This window comes from Poecilia formosa, unplaced genomic scaffold, assembly GCF_000485575.1.
Source record: "Poecilia formosa unplaced genomic scaffold, Poecilia_formosa-5.1.2 Scaffold139, whole genome shotgun sequence".
Classification (NCBI taxonomy): domain Eukaryota; kingdom Metazoa; phylum Chordata; class Actinopteri; order Cyprinodontiformes; family Poeciliidae; genus Poecilia; species Poecilia formosa.
The window spans coordinates 1,459,509-1,482,013 of record NW_006800078.1 but is presented as its reverse complement, the minus strand read 5'-3'; the positions used below and the strand labels follow the sequence as shown (position 1 = coordinate 1,482,013).

At 38.6% G+C, this 22,505-nt stretch overlaps 2 protein-coding genes across 2 annotated transcripts in view; one reads left to right on the top strand and one right to left on the bottom strand.

Moving 5' to 3' along the window:
- ago2 (argonaute RISC catalytic component 2) lies at window positions 1-11,806 on the bottom strand. Its single transcript, XM_007562665.2, has 20 exons — window positions 11,523-11,806; window positions 9,542-9,589; window positions 8,656-8,833; window positions 8,431-8,551; window positions 8,123-8,304; window positions 7,751-7,887; window positions 7,520-7,654; window positions 7,030-7,117; window positions 6,734-6,881; window positions 6,524-6,643; window positions 6,275-6,397; window positions 6,032-6,165; window positions 5,750-5,934; window positions 5,491-5,650; window positions 3,342-3,432; window positions 2,895-3,089; window positions 2,668-2,802; window positions 2,453-2,554; window positions 1,669-1,868; window positions 1-1,563 (listed from the first exon to the last, which is right to left on the bottom strand). The coding sequence occupies exons 1-20, from the start codon at window positions 11,536-11,538 to the stop codon at window positions 1,455-1,457; spliced, it is 2,607 nt and encodes an 868-aa protein (XP_007562727.1). The 5' UTR covers window positions 11,539-11,806; the 3' UTR covers window positions 1-1,454.
- Window positions 11,807-21,882: 10,076 nt separating this feature from the next.
- The window catches only part of dlx5a (distal-less homeobox 5a), a 2,052-nt gene continuing 1,429 nt past the window's right edge, over window positions 21,883-22,505 (top strand). Inside the window, exon 1 of the mRNA XM_007562664.2 lies at window positions 21,883-22,473. Within this exon, the coding sequence (XP_007562726.1) occupies window positions 22,113-22,473 (361 nt within the window). The 5' untranslated portion in view covers window positions 21,883-22,112. The remainder of the gene's footprint in view (window positions 22,474-22,505) is intronic.

Below are 22,505 nucleotides of genomic sequence, written 5' to 3'. Positions count from 1 at the left end.
TTTTTTTTTTTTTTGCATGAAACTTTTTCCATTTGTCTTAATAGGTAGATTCTACATAGAAGTTGAAAATTTGTTCATTTTACACATTCGCGACCCCCCACCGGGTCTACATTTTACTGTCCGGGTCAATTTGACCCGGCAGTCAAGTTGAAGAGTGAAAAAGATTTAAAAAAAAAATAAAAAAAAGCCCAGTTCTATTTGTTTCCTTGCAGCTATGAACCATATTTCACCCCCCAACACAAACCACACACACACAAGCCCACTTTCTCTCTAATCTCTTTACTTCACTAGGAAACTGCGAGAAAGCAGGCGCTCGTACAACTTTTGACAGGAACATTTTCTGTTCCCGTGGCCAAACTCCACCCACACTGAGTGGACACTCAAAGGAAGTGGAGAAAACATGAACACTCTCTGCTTGACTCATTTGTCTTGATTTTAATCAGCGGGTCAATTTGACCCTGAACAGTATACATGTCTCAAGTTCAACTATCACCAAGATCACCCATTGAAAAAACATCTAAATGTCATGTAAAAATTTTTTACAAAATATCAATTTCAAGGAAATTATTGTTTGTAGGTTGTTTTTTTTACCCAAAGTGTAAATTACATTTTTTTTTTTTTTTATTTCCAACTGAGTGAATGAGTAAATTGTTGTCACTGATCCTTTATTGGAGAGAAATATAAAAAAACATCATTGCACAAATATTGATTGAAATGGCTAGTATTGGAGTTAACAATCAGATACAAAAATGTTTTGGAGGATGTTTTTGGTTCCTGACACTATTGCATGATTAAACACTCCACGGGTCAAACTAACCCATGAACATTATTGCTGTATCTCAGAAACTAACATAACAGGAGGGTTAAGTACTTTTGTCCTTGGTAAAGTACCATCCTGGTCAGTGCACTTTGCTTGCAGTGGCTGATAATGTTTGGCTTAAATTGTTCTAGCATATAAACGGTAAGTGAGCTCCCCAAAATTTAGATTCTCGGTGTACGGACCAGGATTCACTCGAGCAAACAAGAATTGGAAGAAGGACTACAGGAAAAGAAGAAGAAGAAGAAGAAAAAAAAAAAAACTTGGCATATAATGTAACAGCCCACTTTCTTTTAGGAACTACAGTTTTTTTTTTCCTGTGTGCAATTTTACCATTTTCAGAATTTGGAAAAAAAGAAGAAGAAAAAAAAATCTAAAGTTAAAAAAAATAAAAATAAAAAATGTATCTACAAACCTAATGTCTCTCTAAAATTTGCCTTTTTCACTACTAAATGGCTTACTTTGGTGGGTAAAAGGGGAGAAGTTCAAATGTGGACATATGGGTGAGTGACAAGTCTGCCACCTAGGGAAAAGACGATATGAAACCTTGTGATGGTATTCGGACCTCACAGAGAGATCGGAGTCGTTGGTTTCGATGGCGGGGATTTTACCCTCAACCAATCAGGGCGCTGTACTTTCAGGCGAAGTACATGGTGCGCAGGGTGTCCTGGTGGATCTGAACAGCTTTGGCCAAGGCCTGGTGGTCCCGCCCATTGCTCTGGCCCGACGTATGACTGCCCTCAGCACTACAGCAACAACAAAAAAAGAAAAACATGTAAAAAAGGTCATTGATGGAAGAAAGAGGGGAAAAAAAAATAATAAAAATCTCAGAAGTACACACGAGTCCTTACCTGTCGTGCTCTTTGTCCACCAAGTGATAGCGCGCCCGGAAAGCCACCAGATGGGCGTAGTAGGCTGGTGCTGGGATGGACACGGAGCGGGTGCAGCGCACGTACGTGTGGCAGAGCTGGTAGGTGAGGACCTGCAGTTCATCCGACGTGAAGTGGTTGTCGTCCCAGAGCACGTGGTAGTGAGACGGTCTGCTGGTTCCCTGGAAGGAAGGATGATGGATGACGAGGTGAGGCGGCGCGGGTTTATTTAGATGCAAGAAAGTTACGAGATGCTCAGAGAAATCTGCTTTTTGACTGGAATCCGCTTGATTTCAGCTTGCGGCCGGCCAGTCAGAGACTCAAAAAAAAAAAAAAAATCTGAACTTTGTCCAATTAAAGCACAACAAACACCACTGGGTCACCCTGACAACACAGGGTCTGCAGGGTTTACAAAATGAAGTCCGAAGGTCCACAGAGATTTAACAAGCTATATTAAGGGAAACCATTTTGAACAGCAAGTTTGTTAGAATATAGCAATTCTTTCAGCAGAGAACAGAAAGAGTGAAAAGCAACAAGTGATCCATTTTATCCATCTGGGCTTTCAACATCAGTCTGTCATGGAAGATGCTGGATTATTAAATGTTTACAACCTTTTGAGGATAAAAATGGAGACTCCTGCAAACTATGTCCCCTCTGCTGATCGCTTGTACAGGAACTCGGATTTTGATTATAAAAAGTGGTAGCATGGGAGCCTTGAGCTACCCCCTCTTAATTAAATCACAGATAATCGTAGCACAGTTCTTACCTGAATGCCTGCATGACTGCAAAGGTAGAAGTCAAACTCTGACGGGTGGGTGATTTTGGTGTCCACTGTAGTCCCCGCTGGAATGTTGCCGCTCTTTCCGACCTGAAAAAGTCCAAGTTATAAACCATTTTGTGCAACAACTACAGGAAGACCAGACTATATTCTCATGCGTTCTAAGAAAAAGGAAAACTCCTCATTTCCAACATGACACTGACCCGTTCGTTTCTGTCCACGCAGAACAGCCTCGTGTGGTGTCTCTTCTGCACAACCACGAAGGTGATGCCAGGCTGGTAATCCTTTTCCAGTTTGATGCAAGCCTCACGGATTGCCAGGAGCTCATGCTGAAGGACCTACAGGTAAACGGATTGTGAATTTAGCAAATGAGGCCTGCTGTGCAACAACAAGGCAAGCATGCAACATCACACACACACACACACGTTACCTGGCTGAACTGGCCCTCGGAGATGCCGTCTCGATAGTAGATGATTCTGGTGGGCTTGAAGCGAGTGGACTTGTAGAACTGGATGAGCAGCTCCCGCACCATGTTGGCCAGGTCCTGGATGATGTCCTGACGGTGCTGCTGCACCCGCACTGTGGCGCAGTATCGGCTGGGGTGGGCGTCCATGCTACCGACCACCTAAAGACGACATGGGGCACATTAAGCCTTCAAAAGGTGGAGGAGACAAATACTGCTGCGATTATAAACACTACAACTAATTTACACTGAAACCTCAAATTTCGTGGCAACTAAAGTGAGCGCTGCCCATATGCAACTTCAAACAGGTCGCAAATTTAAAAATAGCTTTCAAACATGCTGTATTTAAAAGCGTTTCCTGCATAATCAAATGATTAGTAAAAACATTATTATATTAATTTAGCTGGAACTCACGGCGGCAATGGAAGGTTTCTTTCCGTCTCCTGCTGGTGGATGAGTCACGTCCGAACCGAGGAAGATCACTGGCTGCTGGAACACCAACGGCCTGCGCAGGAAAGCACAGAGTGGATGCAAGTTTTCATACAACAATATCATCATGCACAGGCAATACGGAAATCCTTTTTGCTCACTCCCAGCTCTCTTGAGCTCCTCCAGGAATCCGAAGGCACCAACTGCAGTGAGGCTCCATTCAGTATGCAATAATGCTGTGATATTATTTCCCACTTTCCCCCTCCCCCATTACGTCATAAAGCTTTAATCTACAACTTGAAATAGGAAAAAAAAAATCTCTGCTTACAGAGAGGTTCTGTTAAAAGGAGTTCTGCTTGAAGCAGATAACTCTCTTGGCATTTTAATTTAGAATAAATCCAGATTTGCTGGTAAAGAAGGTGGAAACTAAATATTCCAATCTCAAAAATACTACCCTGGTTTATACAAAAACCTTCAACTCACTATCATATTTGCATTTCAGCGAGTAATGCAGAAGCCAGTGAATATGCAAACATGAAAAACAGAGGTAGGATTTGGGGCAGCACTAAAGATCTTCCAGTGTGAAGCAAATACTTAAAAACAACAAAAAAACAAAACATTGACCTGAAATGCTTTACATGTTTTGCTCTCTGTACATGTTTTCAAGAGGAAGATTCCTGTTCACACAATGACTCCCTAACAATATTGACAGTATCTACCATAGAAAACAGGCTGCAGTCAGAGAGATTTAGAGGAAAATAATAGACAATCACGGTCCCGGTTGTCAGTGGGTAATATGCAAATCCCGACAGCCGTTACCCAGAACGTGTGGAGGGGGGAAAACAATTTATTACATTATCAAAACCAAAAAGGAGTCTGGAATAACGCAAGAAACAGATCGTGGATTGGAGCCCAGCCCATGTCCAGTTGAATGAAACTGATGGAGGGGAACTACCACGTTAGTCGGCACCACGAAGGTAAGTGGTAGTAATCATCCCAGCTTTTGTCATGAAGACACTTACTGATGGCTCCGTGCAAACGACTCACGACTCCTTGCAGACGGCTCCCTGCTAACGACTCACAGCTGATGGCTCCCTGCTAACGACTCCCGGCTGACGGCTGAGCGTCAAATAAACAACTCAGTTAAATTAAAACAACAATGCTGAACATCTAGTCCAGGGGTCACCAACTCCAGTCCTCCCATCCTGTAACTTTTTAGATGTGTCTCTGCTCAAACACACCTGGATCAAATAAACTGCTCGTTTCCAGCCTATTGCAGAGAGGAATGAATGCTGGTGAGGGAATTCAGACATTTTGGAGCAGAAGTGAATCTAAAAGTTGCAGGATGGTAGCCCTTGAGGACTGGAGTTGGCGACCCCTGATCTAGTCATTTCCAGATCAATAAGTGAAGGTAGTTGTGCTGATTTTATGCGTGTAGATTCCAACGGTAGCTCTATTTCAGCATGAAAACAGACTGCGCTCACTGCTATACTGGCATTTAAACACCGTTTCATACAACTGTTTATTTTTAAGCATTTTCCTGGCAGATTTTCACAAGCCGGTATTATTTAAGTCACTGCTCATCCATTTTGTACGTGCAAAGTGCATCCCACAGCGTTCACACTCACATCCGACCAGACTGTCCCTCATCATTTCTCTTCTTGGGCTTTATTGTTGATTTCTCCGTTATTTCCCGCTAATAACCTTATAGACCTGACATAGGACTAGTTGGAGAATTCTCTTGCCCATCTTTGCCTCAATATTGGTTTACAAGGCAAAAAATGAGGCCCATTAGTCTGCCATAAAACAGTTGGCTTGTCGGAGTACAGCTCTACTTCCGCAAGGGGGCGGTCAATTGGGCCGTGAGATTGTCATACAGTAGTTTAGTCAGTTTATTCAGATGCTTCTTCAAGTTTGTTGCCCACAACATCACCGAAGACACGAATTATAACAATATTTAATTTCCTTTTGCGATAAATAACGTATTTTTTTTAACCAAATCTGCCATTTCTCCTGTAATCATAAGCTGACTCAATGCAAAAGTGAAGACAGTCTAAATGTGACCCTTTGACACACACTCACATCACAAGTCTTGAATTTCCTGTTAAATGCTAGTGTAAGCATCTCCACCGACCTGCCCTGCGGCAGCAGGATGTTGTTGACTCCACCCAGCTTGACGTTGATCTTCAGACAGAGGTTGGAGAGAGTCTGAGGCGTCGTCTTTTGGACATTCTTCACCTGGACGCATTGCGTGGCCATTCCGAGCACGGTGTCGCCAACTCGTTTTACTTCAGCTATAAACACGCAACAAGAAGACACGGAATAAGTAAACATTTTAAATGTTAAAACACACACACATTTTCTTCCCTTAATAAATTCAAACAGGTGGTCACCATAAACTGGCGTCTTTCCAGGGAGGATGACCACCACCAGCTGCAGGCCCTGGTAGCTGTACTTGAGGTGCCTGAACATGGGCTCCACGCTGTCCGCCCCCTGGGCGTACTTGCAGAAGCAAGGCTGACCCTGGATGGGCATCCCTGCATCTCGAGAGATCTTCCTCAGCTGGTCGGTGAAAGCTCTGCCAAATGAAGAACGAGTTTATCTTGTGCTCAGTAAGATTCCTACATAAAAGGTGCATATGCAAAAGGTCTCAACATTCTGGAAATCTCTCTTACTTGAGCAGGAGTTCAGTGCACTGTCTCTGCGGCGCGAAGCAGGCGATGGCCCACACTTTGATCTCAATGCCGGTGTGGAACTGCTTGTTCCTCATGTCCCACACTCCCTGGATTGGTGTTGCTATTGCTTTGTTCTGAAATTATTCATTTTTAAAATGCTGGTCAACATTTTTGCACTGCATGTATACATTTAAAAAAAAAAAAAAAACACAAAACAAACATCCAGAGTAGCGCTGAACTTACCCTGCCGCCGTAAAGTATTGAAGGTGCTTGCAAGACGCGGCCGTTCACTTCTGTCATTTCATCCCTCACCACGACTCCAAATTCACGAACGTAAGGGTCAGTGTTGAAGTTGGCACTTCGCATCTGGAACGGAAACAAAATGTTATTTTTTACCATTGTTTATCAGTCATGTTTTCAGTTTATGACGTTTCATCCAACGCTCTGATCGGTTTGCTAAAAGCAGAAGGGACATGCACAGATTGTACCTACCAGTTTACTAATTTCATCCTGCCGGTCTGGCGCCGATCTGGCTGTGGCACGGATCATTGTGGAGGTCTGATTGTCGGTCAGCTTTTTGATGCAGCGCTGTCCTGCCACTATGTTGCACACCTGAAGAGACCACGTTTGTAGACGATCAATTAAAAACAAGCGAAACTCTCACTTTTCTTGAATAAAATCCAGAGTGTTAAAGCGTCTTGCCTCTAGAGGGAGGTAGGTATGCTTTTGCTCCTGTCCTACTTGTAAACATGGGAGGTGAGGGTATCGCAGGATGAGTTTGTACTTGTCTTTGAAGTACTGTGCTACTGTGCATTCAATAGTTTGGCCACTCTCCTGCTGCAAGGGGAACCTGAGGCAATAAAGAAGAAATTCAATCAACACAAAGAGATAAAATACCCCTGAAGGTTTAGCCATCGGATCTTCCTTTTAACGCGATCAGTTCATATAATGCTACAGGATAATGAAGTTTAGATAAAATGTTGAGAGAGCCTTCTTACGTCTGATGGCTGGCTGGTCTTCTGGTCACATTGCAAACTCTGTATTTTCTCTTCATCTGCCCACAGTGAGTTATCTCGACCTTGAGGCCTACAGGAGGCACGCAAAATAAATGGAGAAAGTTCAACAAGAAAAGAAGAAACTCCAGGAAAATTAAATTGGCTTTGAGATAAAGTTTTTTTTTTTAAAGGAGACCAACTATAGGTTTCTCCTGCATTTCCATTCCAAAATTATTTTGGAATAGATTTTTTGGGGGTCTAAACAATTTCCCAAGTTGAGTTGTACGTACAACTCTTTAAATCTCGACGCAACAGCAGGAACGTCTGTAGTGGCTTTTTCTAAATCTCAGTTCATTAAAAAAAGCTATTTTTAACATCTTCAAGTGGGAAAACATTCTTTTGTTTCCTAAAAAAAGTTAATTTTGTTGTCAATCTAAACTGGTGAAAAAAAAAAAAAAAAAAAAAAAAAAAAAAAAAAAAAAAGGGGACGTACCTTTGATTTCTTTTGTGAATTTCACTCGCTGAGAGTCTGTCAGAGGCTTCTGCTGCTCCTCGATGCTTTTAAAATCCAGAACTTCACACATGAATTCAATTACAGGCTGAGCCTTGTAGAACGCAGTGGCTGAAACTGCAAACAAAGAAAACGCGCAGAGGTAAGACGTGTGAAGGCAACAAATTTGTACGGATTTTTTTATTTTGTTTTTAAATGAATGACGCAGATTACCATCAATGTTGAGCATCATTTTCCAGAGAGAAGGTCTGACGGACTGATGGAAACCGAACCACACCTCCCTGCCGCCGCCGAGAGGGTTGGAGCATCCCTCTGAAGGAGTGAAGAAGGAGCGACCCACTGGAGTATACCTGTGTCGGACGACGGTTAGACGTGAAATGCGACTGACAAAAACAAGCAGCACAGAATCTGGATGCTAAATCCTTTAAGTAATGACTGACTTTAATGAATTTATACATAAAATAAATTAAACTCCTGACTTCCTCGGTGACTCCCTCGGTCCAAACGGGTTTGGAGATTTTGAATGACAAACCATAAAAAAAATAAAATAATAATAAAAACAACAACAACAACAACAGAACTGACCTCATGGAAGGTAAATGCCGCATGACCACATCCAAAGCTTGAATAGTTTCAAAGGGAACGCTTGGCAGCCGTCCGGATAGAGCCTCGTGTAGCGCTTGTAGGCTAACACAAGACACCCATTTGATGGCCACTTTAAAGCTGCGGTCTTTGCCTTCGCCTGGAATAGTTACTTCAAGCTCCACCTGTGAAAGAAAAGTGACAAATTATAAAGTTCAGACTTTTTTTTTTTTTTTTTACTTTAAAAAAATAAAATAAAAAATTAGATAAGGAAACTTCACTCAAGCAGGGATGAGAAGTAAAAGACGTACTTTGTCTCGGCCTATTGGCAAAGGCATGGCAGTGTAGAGGTTCTTTCTTCCGTCGTACACCGGCTTTCGATCGCCAAAGATCTGAGTTTTAAAGTGCTGGACCATGTGCTCCACAATTTCCCTGAGGACAACAGGAAATTGAGCATCACAATGCAAAAGGTTTAGCTCCACCCACTTACCTGTAGATGAATTAAAGTAAAATATAAAAAATAAAAACAGACCTACCGATTAACCCTCCTGGGGCATTTCTCTGGCTTGATGTCAATGTCATAGTGATAGACCTCCAATCTGGGAATTTCCATTTCAAAAAAGTTGGCCTGGAGCTTGATGGTCCGACCCATGGTGCCAAAGTCTGGCCTCGGTGGCGGCTTGAACACATATTCTGGCAACGGGGAAGGTGGGTCTGCAACAAACAAAGGAAAGCAACATGAACAGATTAGCATTTGTATGCTTTTGGGTTTATGCACATAAATTAACACCTATACTTATGACCATTTCGGCTTTCTCGAATCCATACCTGAACCTTCCTCAACTTTAAAACTCAGAAATGTCCGTGTGACTTTTTTGCCAATAAACTTGCCTGTCCCAATATGATCCACATATGTGACTTCTGATATTTCAGTCTGTCGGAGCAAACCAATCCCTTCCCCGCCTTATCTTTGAGTTCCACTCTGACAAACTCCCTTAAAACACCCCGACACATCAAGCATAAGATCTGCCGTTTGAAACACAGGTCTACTGCCTTTGCAAACCCAAAACGACCCATGATGCAACCTGCGCTACTCTTATTAATTTGTCGGGGAGTCGACGTCAAACAGGTCGAATTGGTGATGGGTGAGGCTGAGAGTCGGATCAGTCTGAAGTTAGTGTAAAAAGTAAAGCAATAATCGTTTCATCTGAAACGAAGCACAGTCTCAATTCCATGCACATTACTGTGTATTGCATGAAAATGTGACCTGAATAGAAACAGCACCACTTTCTCAGCGCCTGGCAATCAGTTGTGCCATAAAAATTCACATGCATTTCAGCAGAATTTACTTCAAGAATAAATTGTGTTGCCAGTATCAATACATAACAGCTGAAACCAGTTCAAGCCAAAATGTCAGCTTACCAGAGCTCATCGAGCCGGAGGAACGGGGTCCCTCTGGAGCTTCTGCAGCTAAAGGGACAAAAGCCAACATGTTACTCGTTTAAAAGTCTGCTTGCATAAAAAAGATAAGTAAATAAATGTGAAGACATTTACTCAAACACAATGTCAAGTTGATAACTTTAGATATCCTGCTGCGAGACCATGGAAAGTGAAGAGTGCAGCTGTTTTGAGCTGTTTATTTTAAGCTGTATTGCCCTCTTATCACTTCCACAGCACAGTCGTTGACAATGATAGGACCGTTATCGGTGAACGAGCAGAAATGCATGAACCAAGCTGGTAGCCTAAAACGAGTGGATCCACCCATTTGCCAGAAAAATACAACTTGACTTCAGTTCATAAGTCTTGGGAGAAAAACAGAAATGTAGGGAGAATTTTGTTTCACTTAAATACAAATAAAAGCACATGTCCTGCAATATTTTGAAATAAAGACAGGGCAAAATTCTTAGCATTATAGATATTGTTTTTTTTTGTTTTTGTTTTTAATTTGTGTGCTTACTTTGAGTTTGGTGCCTGCAAAGTCTTCAGAAAATGCAATGGTCAGAGGATGTTTATTAGCAACAACGGGTGCCAATAAACATGCAACACGTGACAATCATTTTTGAATTGTTCCAGTCTTTTTCTACATGACTTTTTCTAGTAAAAAAAAATAAAAAAAAAATCAATCAATCTGTGTTTCATAAAGAAAGAATGCAAGTAGGGTGCTTTGATAACCAATTACTTAGAGTGTATGAGTCAACTGGACCACGGGAATTCAAATCAAATCCAAATAACATAAAATCATGCAAAATTTATGGAGAGATTTGAATAGTCCTATGAATATCCGTCTCCGTAATCAATTGAAAATACTTACTAAGCACACATGCAATGGTTCACCACTTGATTACGAAGTGCCTTGTTTAAAATGGAAATGAAAGGGCTGAATTAACCTGAAGTACTTTTATGCAATACCCACAGTCAGTCAGGATCCGAAAAGGCTCAATGCTGTGGTTTAAGAGCTTATTGTCCCATTCTTTGAAAGCACTTGAACTGTGCTGCCCACAATCCAAAGAAAGAAGAAAAAAAAAAAAGAAACAGTTTTAAAATTATACTTTAAAATTAATACTTTATTGAGGTTTCTTGTGCACAAACCTCATTGCACATGGTCATTCTGTGAACTTCAGCCTTAATTCTATATATATATTTTTTTGTTTTAACCCTTATTCAATCTCCCATATTTACTGTCAATTCCAAACTCAAAATGAACAATTGTCTTCCAAAAGGATGCCACTTTTTTTGTTTTAATAATTTGCTCCGTTTCAGTTCAAGGTTTCAGTGATAATATTGACATTCAGATTGTGTTTACAAGTCACAAAACGTACCGCCTTTTTAATAAACACTTTATGATTTAAAAAAAAAGAAAGACTAAAATCATTACCATATTATACAATTGTCAACTTGGAAGCATAATGTCTGTAAACAACATTGGAAACTTTTTGTGGCATTTTTAAGTTGTGAAACCCTTACAGTAAGTATCTGACTTACTGTATGGGTTGGGGATCCGATTAGAAAGCGTGGTCGGCCGCCAAACACCGCTTAACGTAAGTGCTAGGTGTTTAACCAAAAGATACAAATAATACCAGGTACCTCTTCGCATTTGTTATTCGTGCTCAAAAATTGCATTTAAACTCTTGTAAACACAGAGGCTAGTTTACTGTGAACAAGTTTCTAAAAACGAGGTGCAGCTAAAGCTAATTTAGCTAACGGCTGCTTGTTGCTAACTAAGCTTTCCCCTGAATATTTCACCAGCTGAGAGACGAGGACAAATGTTTTTGTCAAATTATTACTTTTTTATCGTGAAGTAACAGGCAATTTGCTGCCAGAAATCACCCAGCACCAACACTTTTGCCCATATTTTCACCAGCGGCATCACTTAGCCGATGCTAACAGTAGCTGCGGCACTTACCTCCAGCAGAATACATTTTGTCGACTTTTTAAGCGTATCGTGGACGTGCGGATAGTCCACTTTACAGAGGGCAAACTCCACCGAGCCTCATACGAAGCCGAAGCGATGTTTTTATGTCCAACAGCAAGGAATGATCCACGGCTTAGAAATATGAATATTTAGTTAGCCAAGAGATAAATATTTGGAGTCTCTCATCCTCGACACGACCCCATCCCCCCAGCACACAAACGCAAGCGCAGAGAAGAGATGCAGATCAAGATAGATCGCTCCCGTCCGCTTCCGCTTGCGTTTAACCTCCTGCTACCTTCCGCAGCGCTTAAATGGGTTTTCTACGGAGCCCTGGAGGGGACATATGGGTAATTTTTTTTTCTTAGTACGGGGTTCCATTTGTGTCAAAAATAAGTAGAAGTCATGACTTCATGACTAATGCTTATTTTTGACACAAATGGAACCCCACACTTTTGCGTTCTCTCGCAAAAGGTTTTGCGTTCTCTCGCAATACTGTCAAGAAATAAAAATACATCCAAACTATTTGGACTATTTCTGAGTTGTTATCGACAAAGATGTGGCCTGGAGATGACTCGCACGTCGGCCAGATGAGATTCCCCGAGTTAACCCAGTGACCATAAGTTTGCGTGTTTTATAATAATAAAACGTGCTTATCATTATTAACTCTTGTGCAAAAAACTGATTGAAAATCGACTTATTTGATTTCTCATGTGAAGTGTGAGAAGTGCCCTTTAAACCATTCAGACCAGCACAATAGACACAATCAAAACTGTCAGATGACTCATTACCCAGTGATAATATCTCAGAAATAGTCCTTCCTAATAGTTTGGATGTACTTTTTCTTTCTTTCCTACAGTTTCTGTTTATATCAGAGGTTTGTGGTGCATTTCTATCTTTAAAAAACATATATAAAACTTCAGACATTTCACAAGATATTAACATACATGGAAAAACCTCACGAAAGCCTTATATTAAAGCAGAAAGTACAATGGGCACCGTAAAAAAGGCTTACACTATTCAATTATACGGCATGAACTGTTCAGTATTATTGCAAGGGAACGCAAAATATTTTTTTTTCCCCATGCCCACTATTTTTAGCTTGCAAATATTTTCTTCTTCCATGTTATTTTTGCTTTAGTTTGAGTTGCTACAAATGTAATAGTAATGTAGACTTATTTTAGACACATTAACATTCATTTATGTACTGAAATGCATTTGCTTTATAGTCTCAAAATTCATATTACCCCTTCTGCATAGACTTATTACTCACGGCCCATTCTAAGAATTGCTGTCATGTTTCATATGGGCTATTTGTGCAATTTCTAACAGTTGTAAATGTGATGTCATTGCAAAGGCAAACGTTTATGTAAATGGGGGGACGTCCTCAATTACGTCAAACGCAAACAGCCTGCTCTGAGCGTGGATCAAAATGACTACAACAGTGACTCTCAAAGTTTTTACAACTACATGCCGTTTTCAACGTACCACAGTACTGTGACTAATCTGCTTGTTACAGTTGTTGTACAACAACGCAACAATAATTATTTCATTTAAGCAAAGGAAAGTAGAGAAAAGATAAGCAACATTTCATGTTTGCTTGAAGAAGACAATTAAGCAAAGTACATTTTGTGTGGGGATGGATGGTTAATTGGATCTGAGATAATTTTGCAGATACTGACCAAGGTGACAATTATTAGACTCTACAGACCTGACCAAATAAGCACTTTATAAGAGATTAAGTTAAGGAGTCTAGATTAACATTGGTCATTCAATAACTCATGGTTGTCATGAAAAAAACAAGATTGAATGAATAAATTGAAGCATTTAAAACAGATTTGGTGAGCACAAAACAATATTAGAAATATTGGAAAATAATGTTTCTTTAAACAGGACAATATAAAAGGAGAATTGTGTTTAAAACTTTAAACAAGGCAAGTTTTAGTTTAAAAATGTGGAGAAATATGTGATTTCGAAAATAAATCTTTGCTTATTTGGTAAATAAAATCAGTACAAATTGGGAAATTCCAAATTTACAGTTAACAAAAACATCTTTATCTCAAACATTAGAGTTTGACAAACAAAATTACTTAAACGGGTAAAATGAAAATATTTTTAAAATGCTGTAAAATAATCAAATTAATGAATGTTTTTGGGTGATGTTCTTAAAAAGATGCAATTTGGTTGGATTATTTGAAAATTAAAGGTCAACTAATGTGAAAAATGCCTTTATACTGCAGAATGAAGTTGTGTTCTTTGTTTTATTAGGGGGATGGGGGTTTCACTAAACAGCCCCAATCAATTTTGGTCAGCCTGATGAGAAGGGGGTTCATCCTGCATCTTCTTGCAATATGGTGTGAAAGCGTCTGCTTGAGTGTGATTGAGAGTGAATGGGAGTGGGGAGTCGTTGATGGGTTTTACGGCACTGTGTAAATACTACGTCACTTCAGTGAATAGATGTGGTGATACTATTCTTGTTTTTAAACTATGCAGAGACAGTGGAATGTTTTGTCTATAATCACGGTGGAGATAAATCTAGGGAGACCTACAGACTGGTCTTATATTTTTGTAGTACCTTGATTAAACAGAAAATCTTAAAAAAAAAAAAAAAAAAAAAAAAGTGGAAAAAGTAATAAAAGATATGGTTTGTAAGAAAACAAAAGGGGAAAATTTTGAACTGTTACACATGTGGGCCTGTGACCTGCATTGGACAAATTTATTTTGACAAATACTGCACAGAGATTTCTAAAATGATAATGATTGCATAAATCGTACTTTGACATCAAAATTTAATTTACAGCAAAATCATCTGCTTGAACAGTAGGAGGTTTTTTCTTTTTTTTTTTTTACTTAAGACTTTACAGGTAAAATTGAAAATAAACAGGGTGGCATCTGCTGTGTTGAAACTTCAGAAGTTTTACTTTATTGATAACTGCTTCAAATTTACTTGGTATAATGAAAATGAGAAACTAAAATTTTATCATTTTTTTCTTATTATTCAGGTTATCTTTTAGAATGGGGATAAAAAACAGGACATATTTACTTGGAGCACACTACACATTTATAATTTTTATGGCAGGAAGTTTTGATTGGTTATAAATACTTTGGAATCACATAAAAGAGGGATTTAACTTTGATAAAAATTGTGATCTTTAGCAGACTCAATCTTTCATTATGGCCTATTCTAAATTGTTTTCTCTTATTTCATCCTCAAAACAGGATTTATTTTTCATCGAAACCTTAAAGTGTTTAAAAGAAGGTTACAGGACTGGTAAAATAAATATGATTGGGTATATGATTTAAATAGAAAATTATGAAACAGCAACAGATTGATTTAAGGTTCATTGTATTGGTTACAACATATTCTTGTCTCGGAGACAACTTATGATTCAAATCTAAATTGAAATATTATTTTGAGGTTCTAATTAAATTGGTAATTTTATTTCAATGTGGGGTTGATACAATAGAACAGGAGCAATCAGAATTCAGCCTCGGCTTAAAGTAGACAGAATTTATTGCTTTTTTAATTTTAAATTAAGAAACAGTCTCATCCAGTTTGGAATTTTTTAATTTTTACTAACAAACTAACTAAATTAATTGCTGCTTTATAGAGCACATTAGTGCCTTAGTGTACAAGAACAAATTGGACACGATGACATTCTATAACTAATATGGTGGATGTGATATTAATTGATTATGTCAAACACAAACAGTTTGGACAACATTTGGATCACAGCATATCTGTGCCTCCAATTTTTAATTGAGTTGAATTAATACATAAATCCAAGTCTACCAAACCATTTGATTTGGAATAGGCAATGACATGTCACAATACTGCAAAACCTTTGTCTCAGAGGAATTTCCACATTTATTTTAGCTCCTCTGTCTAAATTGATCAATTCTGATTTGTGGGTTTAATGTGAAAGATAAACTTGCTCTTCTAGAAAACCAATCCAAATTCAGATTTTTAACTGCTTATGATGATGACGCGTTGGCCTTCAGGGTCCAATTTTTGACTGAAAAAAATCAACAGGTATAAGGAAAAGAGTCACTGCACAATATTTCTGACAACAACAGACATACTGTTGACAGAAACAGGGACGGCCCAAGGCATAAGCAAAGCAGCTGCTTAGGGCCCCAGGGCCACCAAGGCACCCCCTCATTAGAGCTGATTTTTAAAAATTAATTAATTAATTTTTTAGTAACAATTTCTATGTCATAATAATATCACTTCATGGTGGAAACACACAATTTAATCATGAAGTGATTTGTTTTTTCAATAATATATTTGATAATGCGTGTAGAAATCATTATTTTATGGACAAAAAGAAACAAAAAATATTGCTCTTTGGGCACCCTGGTGGCCGCGGTAGGTCACGCAAGCTTCCCTGGTAATATGAGCTGCCATGCAATGTGCAGAGCATCCAAATGTCCAAAGCTCCGGTAGAAGATAAGTTAGCAAAACAATGTCTCAAAAAAGGACTTATCCTTCAGGGAGAAAGAAAATAGGAAGAATAGAAAAAAGCCAAGATAAAAGTTTGTCTTAATATGTCTTTGTATTGTAATGTTTATAAAAAAGATTTGTGAAGCTGCTAATAGAAAATTAGCTTTATAGCGACCTTGAAAGGTTCAGTTCAACAGTCAAACATTTATGCTAACGTCTTTGTGTGAAGCTCAGTTTTAACTTGAAATGAGTTGATTCTCCTGCTTGGCTCTGTATATTTCTGAGGGCTTTTTTTTTTGGCTTCAAAACAGCGTGTTTGATAATGTTTGATAACAATAATTAAAACTTGTCAATGTTTGATATTGTCTAGCAAAATGTTTTCCATCAGGCTACATGGCTACTGCATCAATGAACTGCTCTAAGCTGTAGTTGGTTATATGTTGTTTGCTGCTGATCATTTATGTGGCTAAAACAAACAATACTTTTATATCAGCTTCTAAGTTATGTGAAACTTCTGTTAAAAATCATTTCAAGGCTCAGAATCAACCCTGTACCAGTACCGGTCCAAATTCTCAGGGATGAAAAACTCACCTGGTGTAAATGAAATTTTTAGCTAACCCTAACCTGATCTTTAAAGAGGCTGACCTGCCAATTTTGATTTTGGCCGATACCAATTTTTTTTTTGTCTGAAATGTCGCTAAATGTAGCAAGAAAGTCGCTGAGTTGGCAACAGTGGGGTGAATGTTGTTAACTGTAAATGTGCAGACATTACCTGGTGGGTCAGGCTGATTTATAAACCTTTGCTGATGAAAATAAGATCAGTGGATAAGATGGGCTTCACATGTAAGCATTGGCCAATCACCATCCCCCAAAATTAACCCAGAAATCGACTGGCTGATAAATATATCCTATATCATACATGCATAAGCTATAATGCAAACAGAGATGCAATAAGTTTACAGCATGTGTGCGAATGATCTAATCGTCTAACTGTTGATTCCAGCAATCCACATTGTTAACAGAACTAGAGGACCCCAAAATCAAATTTCTCTTAGGACCCCATGGAGCCTTGGGCCGGCCCTGGTCAGAAATGATGATTGTGATTTGTTTAATTGGATGAGATATTTGGGAATAAGTTTGATATTTTTATGGGTTTGATGAGCATATTCTTTAAATTGATGTGAATTAAGATTCTTGGTTCCATTTGGGCTAGTAAATAAACTTTTTGTAGTATGCTCTTATGTAAAATTAATTGCTTACACGAAATTTTAGAAGAATGGGTTAATCTTATAAAATTGATTCTTTGATTTTAAATTTCTGAGTTATGTTTGTTTTTTGTTTTCTTTTAACATAAGAAAACACAGGGGGGGATATTATAGAGATAAAACATTACTGATAAAACTTTAAATCTAAAACATCTCATTTTGTCTATTTTGAATTCTAGACAGCTGACTTGGAAAACTTGTGAAACACCTTGAAAGATTTTAGTTTTTGAGCAAATTATCTTATGAACAGTAACATAGATTCCAAATTGATAACTTAATCATATCTTCAGGGGGAGAGAGAGAAAAGCCCTATTTCAGGCCAAATTATATGCAGTAAATGGGTTACCAAACTTCATAAATTAATTGGAATTAAAACTCAGGTGTTTCTGGCAAATTGTTTGGAAAGTAGAGAAACAAAATTATGATTGGAGCCATCAACATTAAGGGGTTGATTCCACCACCAAAACGCTGGATGGAGCAACAGGGGGAGGAGTCTCTGTGACCTGATGACATCACTACCCTATCCAGTGAAGAAACGATGAATTAGTATAGAGAGGTTTGTCTAGTCTTGTGAATTGTTTATGCTCATTTTATTCTGCTGATAGGTCTTTCTCTATTGTAACTTCCAAATTAGTCTATATTATAAAAATGCTCAAGCAGTCTTGGTTTAGAATCGCATTAAGACAAAAATATTGTATTCTTAGAAATGTAGAAATCACTATTTTATGGATAAAAAGAAAAATAAATTGCTCTTGGGGGCCCCCCCTGGTGGTTGCAGTAGGTACCGCATGTTAAGTAAGCAAAACAATCTCTATACTAATTCATCAAAAAAGGACTTATGCTTCGGGGAGGGAGAAAAGAAAGAAGAAGAATAGGGAAAAAAAGCCAAGATAAAGCTTTGTTTTAAAGTGCCTTTGTAATGTAGTGTAATGTAATGTAAAGGTACTAGCTTGATGAAAGCTACTAGCTTGATGTCCAACAGCCAAACTGTTATGCTAGCTAGGGTCTTTGTGTGAAAGTGAGTTTAAACTTTAAATGACTTGATCCTCCTGCTTGGCTCTGTATATTTCTGAGGTATCTTTGGCTTCAAAACGCCGTGTTTGATAACCTTTAAGAACAATAATTAAAACTTCTCAATGTTTGACATTGTCTAGCAAAATGTTTTACATCAGGCTACATAGCTGCTACATCGATGAGCTAATGCTGTAGTTGGGGATATGTTGTTTGCTGCTGAGCATAATCATTTTGTGGCTAAAACAAACATTTTTACATCAACTTCTAAGTTGTGTGAAACTTCTGTTAAAAATCATTTGAAGGCTCAGAATCAGTCCAGTGCCAGTACTGGTCCACATTCTCAGGGGAGAAAGACTCACCTCGTATAAATTAAAATTTTAGCTATTGGAGTAACGCTTAAGAGAAATTTATTTAATCAAAGAATGTCATGAATATGTGTGTATGTATTCCATCTTAAGTTAGGCTGCACCGATTGCAGTTTTCTGGCCGATCCCTGATTACCGATCTTTAAAAAAGCCTGACCTGCCGATTTTGATTTTGGCTGATGTGAATTTTTTATTTTTATTTTTTTGTCTGAAATGTTGCTAAATATAACAAGAAAGTTGCTGAGTTGGCAACAGTGGGGTGAATATTGTTAACTTTAAACATGCATAACTGACCTGGTGGGCCAGTCTGTCAGTCACACCTCTCATTGTAGAGCAGAAAAGAACAGAGGATGACTTATAAACCTTTGCTGACGAAGATAAGATTAGGGGATAAAATGGGCTTCTCATGTAAGTATCGACCAATCACGATCCCCCAAAATTAAGGAATTAGGCACCCAGAAATCCACTGGTCGATAAATCAGTTGGCCAATAAATGTATCCTATATTATACATGTATATAATGTAAACAGCACTGCCAGAGATGCAATAAGTTTATAGCAGTTGTGTGAATGATCTAATGATCGAACTGTTGATTGCAGTGTGATCTGCTAACAAAAGTTCTACTATTGTTATAATAGCACATCCCACAAGCTGGCCCTGCTTGTGGGATGCCATTTTGACTCTTAACTCTTAAAGGTGGCATGTCAGAATGGACCAGCTGTATTTGGGTATTAATAAATGGAATTCATGAATTCAGCTCACTGACTCTTCTTCAACCTCATACATCACGAACTTAGCATGGAGAACGGATGATTCTCCTCCTCACCAGCTTACTTGTTGGGGCTTCGGATGGATGTACATCATTAATTGTTACCTTGGTCAAGCCTCGCAAGCAGCCTAGTGTAAAATGCCATTTTCAATAGACCGAAAACGGCCGAGTTGCTTTTCCCCGAATGCAGAAGCTGACGTGCACAGACCCCATTATGCGTGGACAGATTTTTTTCCTTTGTCTGCATCAAGTAATTTATTCCAGAAGTTATTCTGAGTAAGGGCAGCTTAAGTGCCACCAGAGATACGAGAACCACAACAATATGGTGAGTGTCACAAAGTTCTTATTAGGCAAAATCTAATTGGAGGGGATATCATGTTTCATCAATGTTCTTTTTTTTTAATTGGTTTTATTAATACCGAAAGTCCAAGAAGACAGAAATTACAGTAACATGCTAAAGTTCTCTAGAAAGTCTAGAAAGGGAGAATTTATAGACTCTTAAAGGGGTTAGTGTTATGTATTTCCCAGGCACACAATTCATGTGTGCCTGGGAAATACTGGCTTGATTGTGCGTTATAGCACAATCAAGCAACTATGTTACATTCAGTTGTTATAAAAAAATGTCGCACACATTAAATGTGACTTAAAAGAAATTTGACTTATGTTACAGTACTCTTTCTTTGAAAGTATGGGTGGCCCTAAGGTGCAATATGTACAAATATTATTTTGTGCATTTAAAGCTCTTAATCAATTTTGACTAGGCATGACACATTTTAGAACATTTTAGAATGGTAAATGGTTTTATGCCTTGTTACTTGTGTTGACATGTGGATTATGCCTTGACTGTTTTTGACCCCACATGGGACTGCTGGGAACCAGACATCCCCATGTGGGGGCAATTTAAGAATTAAACTGGACAATTAGAAGAATAGTTTCAGCTTAGTTTGTTCATTTTTTAATTTTTATTCACCCCCTTTCTCTCTTGGTCTCCTTGTTATCACTGATGCCTGTCCTCTTTGTTGCTGTAATGGGATACAGTCTGTAGTTGGATTAAGCCAATAAAGTCAATAATCCAACAAGAGGGATATCTCACTTTCCCAGCTTGTTGGAGCAAATCTGACCTAGTTCTACACAGCAGTGAGATCCACAAAAATGAAGTCAGTCAAATACAGTTTAGCTATAATGACAAATGTAAATTTAATGTCATTCTTTTTAGTTTTATTCTGGCTATAATACAAACCAGCCTACTAATATACATTGGTATTATGCTTCCTGCCGTCGTAACAACTTTTTTTTTTACTTATCAGCACTTCAGGATTTTATTAATATAATTGTTTGGAATTATATTGTAGTCAAAGCATATATTTGAATGAATTTTAAATTAATGAACTTGAATTTCACATGTTTGGTTTGTACAAAGTGCATTGAGAAAAGTTTTGTGTTGACTCACCTCTCTAAATAATGAAGAGAACATAATTAAATAAATTATAATGAGGCTTAAACTGGCCGTATTTCTGGCAGACCATGCTTTTATAATAAATAGACATGGGAAAGAACTGAGAGACCACTGAAAATGATTTCATTTCTCTGACTTAGCTGTCTATAACTAATGTTTTAGAGTAACATTTTAGTTCTATTTCATAAAATACTGACATATCTCTTAAAATATAGAAACATTACCATTTTGAGCATTCAGAAACAAAACAAAAAAAACAACAAAGAAAAAAAAAACAGATGGTTAGAATTGCAAAAAAATATACAGTTTCCAGTACAATACATGCTCAAAGAAGCAACATTTAGCAGAATAACCCTAATTTATAGCTACAGCTTTTGGAACCAGTTTTTTTTGTTTTTTTTGTTTTTGTTTTTTTAACTTGCTGTGTCCAAATACAGTTCACGCTAGACTGGAATAGCTATCAAACATGTAGAGATGCAGATGTTACAAAAATGTGTGTATCTTTTTAAATCAATAATCAACATTTTTGTAGTTGTTGTAGTTTCACCCTGTGGCACCGAATTCTTCCACATGTGGGCGCTGTTCACCACAAAATTGACTTGCTGGCCTTGGCTTTTGTGTGCCTTGCCACAGAAATAAAAACCGGATTTTTAGTGACCACTGCTCGGCTTAAAAATATGATAATATTAAATGCACTGATGATGCAACGGGCAACTGAGAGGTGATAATCTCCTTTGTTCACAGGCCTGCAAGTAAAAATGGAAATCACAGACAATAGATGTCTGTTGTACCCTTTATTTGTTTTAATTGAAGGTGTTTTCCTTAATGAAATTATGTTAAATATTAAAAATCCTTACGTTTTGCAGCACTGACATTAGATGTTTTTTTTTTAAAGATAATAATAAGTGACTACCTTAATTTCACACCTTGAATGATATTATATAAATACGAACTACATAGCCCCAGTGGTTCCCCCCTTCGCAAGAAAGCTGGCGGAGTGAACTGGGTGTAGCTGTGTCTGTGTGTGCCTTGGCCAATGGAACCAGATCCTCCCTGCAGTGCGTAAGAGCGCGATTCAGGATTTAACCAAGTCTTTGCTGCGCGCCTGGCTGCAGTCTTCACCAGAGCACCGACGGCCTGAGAGCCTCCTGACGCAATGAGAGTGTAATCTCCACACCGCTTTGGACCCAGACTATATATATATATTTTTATATTTTTTTGTTACAAAAAACAGCAACAAAAACCCCGCGCGTTTTTCCATCCTTCGAACGATGACCGGAGTTTTCGATCGGAGGATCCCGAGTGTGAAGCCCACCGATTTCCAGAGCTCCTTCCAACTCTCCAGCATGCACCATCCGTCTCAGGAATCCCCCACGCTGCCCGAGTCGTCGGCCACGGATTCTGGATACTACAGCCCCGCTGGTGGAGTCCCTCACGGCTACTGTTCTCCCAGTTCATCGTCGTCGTACGGGAAGCCCCTGAACGCCTATCAGTACCAGTACCCCGGTGTGAACGGATCTGCTGGGAATTACACGACAAAATCCTACAGTGATTACAGCTCGTACACAACCCCCGCCTACCACCAGTATGCCGGGACTTATAGCAGAGTTCAAGCCCAACCAAGTCCACAAGGTACGGGCCTAAAATATATATATATATATATA